Below are 2,567 nucleotides of genomic sequence, written 5' to 3' on the forward strand. Positions count from 1 at the left end.
TTTGAATACCTGAATCAGGCAGACCTGTACACCACCACATTCTCTGGTTAGACTGTGTCACCAGCTTCATTCTACAGATAATGGAAACACTGGTAAGGACCATTACTTGGGCATTGCACGAAGGAAAGCAGTCTGCCAAGATCTGAGTGCTGATTGTTGCGAGACCTTCCCTACCTTGTTGTCACATTCAGATTCCTAATGGTCAGCCCATAGATCCTCCTGCAATCCCTGTGGGGTGAACCAAAGTGGAGACTCCAGAGAAAAGTGATCTATAATGCTGAGAGAGCTGGATGCCCACCCTGAGCCGTCTTTTCCCCCAAAGGAACCACAGGTTCAGAGAAGACCTTTCTGTGTTGTGCTGTGCCAACCTGGGGGTGGGGCAGTGTAGTCATCATGTAGCCATTCCTCTTACCCTCCTAGTGCACTCTGTCTTGGTATCTGTGGTGCAGGAAGTACTGCAGCCTCACCTTTGTGTTCTAGAATTCTCTGGGTGGTGTCCAGTCCATGAATAGCTTTTAGTTGTTTTTATGAGGGAGAACATCAGGAACATCTATGTCATCATCTTGGTGATGTCATTCCCAATTGCTACATTTTACTATAACCTTGTAGAACCATCAACCTTTTTATATAATGACATGCATAGCTTAGGAAAAAAATAAAATTATAAGTTCACTAAAATAATTATTAGTTACCCACTAAGTCTCATTAATTAGGAGACAAATCAGACTTCTCAAATCAACACAAAATTACCATTCCTTTAACATTCCATAATATATTCTCATTATAGAAAGATGGAAAATACTAAAATAATGAAGAAATAAACATAGAGTAGCACTACTCAAAGGTAAAAGCATTAAATATTTTTGTATAATCTGACTTTTTTCTAGGTACTTTTCAAGAACTTAGTTCATACCTGCCCTGTAAATTTGTATCCCAGAGTCATTTGTAAAACCATTAAAACTAAACAAGAGGAAAAAATCATTTGGGGAGAAAAAATATGTCAACCTCTCACTACTCATAATATGAAAATTCAGTATGTATACTCAACTGAAAAGAAAATCAATGACCTCATTTTCACGCAAAAAAGAAAGCAGACAAAATGAGTAATTTCTTTTAACAAGCAGCAGTACATAGTATATTAAGAGCACAAGTGCTGGCTGCCGCCATCTTGGTTCCGCGTTCCCCTCACAAAATGCCTGGTGAAGCCACAGAAACCGTCCCTGCTACAGAGCAGGAGTTGCCACAGCCCCAGGCTGAGACAGGGTCTGGAACAGAATCTGACAGTGATGAATCAGTACCAGAGCTTGAGGAACAGGATTCCACACAGGCAACCACACAACAGGCCCAGCTGGCAGCAGCCGCTGAAATCGATGAAGAACCAGTCAGTAAAGCAAAACAGAGCCGGAGTGAAAAGAAGGCACGGGAGGCTATGTCCAAACTGGGTCTTCGACAGGTTACAGGGGTTACAAGAGTCACTATCCGGAAATCTAAGAATATCCTCTTTGTCATCACAAAACCAGATGTCTACAAGAGCCCAGCTTCAGATACCTACATAGTTTTGGGGGAAGCCAAGATCGAGGATTTATCTCAGCAAGCACAACTAGCAGCTGCTGAGAAATTCAAAGTTCAAGGTGAAGCTGTCTCAAACATTCAAGAAAACACACAGACTCCAACTGTACAAGAGGAGAGTGAAGAAGAAGAGGTTGATGAAACTGGTGTAGAGGTTAAGGACATAGAATTGGTCATGTCACAAGCAAATGTGTCAAGAGCAAAGGCAGTCCGAGCCCTGAAGAACAACAGTAATGATATTGTAAATGCTATTATGGAATTAACAATGTAACCATCTGAAAACGAGGACTTTTTTTGGTGTTTCAAAAGAATAATGCAGCTTGGTTTGAAATTTGTACTGTTTCTATCATTAATAAAGTTATGGCTTCTTGTTGGATGGAAAAAAAAAAAAAAGCACAAGTGCTGGAATCAGTTTGCCTGGGTTTAAATCCTGCTTTACTTGTTTCTGGTTGTGGGATAGACACAGTCACAACTGCCCTGAGCCTCAGTTAATAAAATAAAATAGGATAATGCCTACCTGCTACTCTTGCTATGAGTACCTATAAAACAGCACAGCACCGAGCACCCAGTAGTGAATGCTCAGTAAATGTTAACTATTATTATTGAAGTTATTATGATTAATAACCATCCAGAGGGTGAATCTCACACTGCAAAAAATAATAATAATAATAATAATACTCCAGGCAGGATAAAAAAAAAGGGCTGTTACAAAACCACACAGAACAGGTTATCAGTGTGGGAGGAAGGGCAGGAGGGAAGCCTCTGCTCTCTGGGGAAGCTTAGTAGACACTCAATGTTTATTTGTTAAATAAGTGAATCATGGACACACTTTTTTTTTTTTTTAAAGATTTAATTTATTTATTTGGCAGAGAGAGAGGGAGAGAGAAAGAGCACTAGCAGGGTAGTGGCAGGCAGACGGAGAAGCAGGCTCCCTGCTGAGCAAGGAGCCCTATGTGGGGCTCGATCCCAGGACCCTGGGATTCTGACCCGAGCCAAAG

At 41.1% G+C, this 2,567-nt stretch overlaps 1 protein-coding gene across 1 annotated transcript; it reads left to right on the plus strand.

The window, feature by feature from the left end:
- The first annotated feature begins 1,163 nt into the window (after positions 1 to 1,163).
- On the plus strand, positions 1,164 to 1,945 carry LOC110592135 (nascent polypeptide-associated complex subunit alpha-like). Its single transcript, XM_044913303.1, has one exon. The coding sequence runs from the start codon at positions 1,193 to 1,195 to the stop codon at positions 1,838 to 1,840; it is 648 nt and encodes a 215-aa protein (XP_044769238.1). The 5' UTR covers positions 1,164 to 1,192; the 3' UTR covers positions 1,841 to 1,945.
- Positions 1,946 to 2,567: the final 622 nt, after the last annotated feature.

The sequence above is a fragment of the Neomonachus schauinslandi genome, chromosome 3, assembly GCF_002201575.2.
Source record: "Neomonachus schauinslandi chromosome 3, ASM220157v2, whole genome shotgun sequence".
NCBI classification, from domain to species: Eukaryota; Metazoa; Chordata; class Mammalia; order Carnivora; family Phocidae; genus Neomonachus; species Neomonachus schauinslandi.

What these genes read in the sequence shown, in the direction of transcription:
- LOC110592135 (XM_044913303.1), top strand. Translation starts at nt 1,193, where the DNA reads ATGCCTGGTGAAGCCACAGAAACCGTCCCTGCTACAGAGCAGGAGTTG.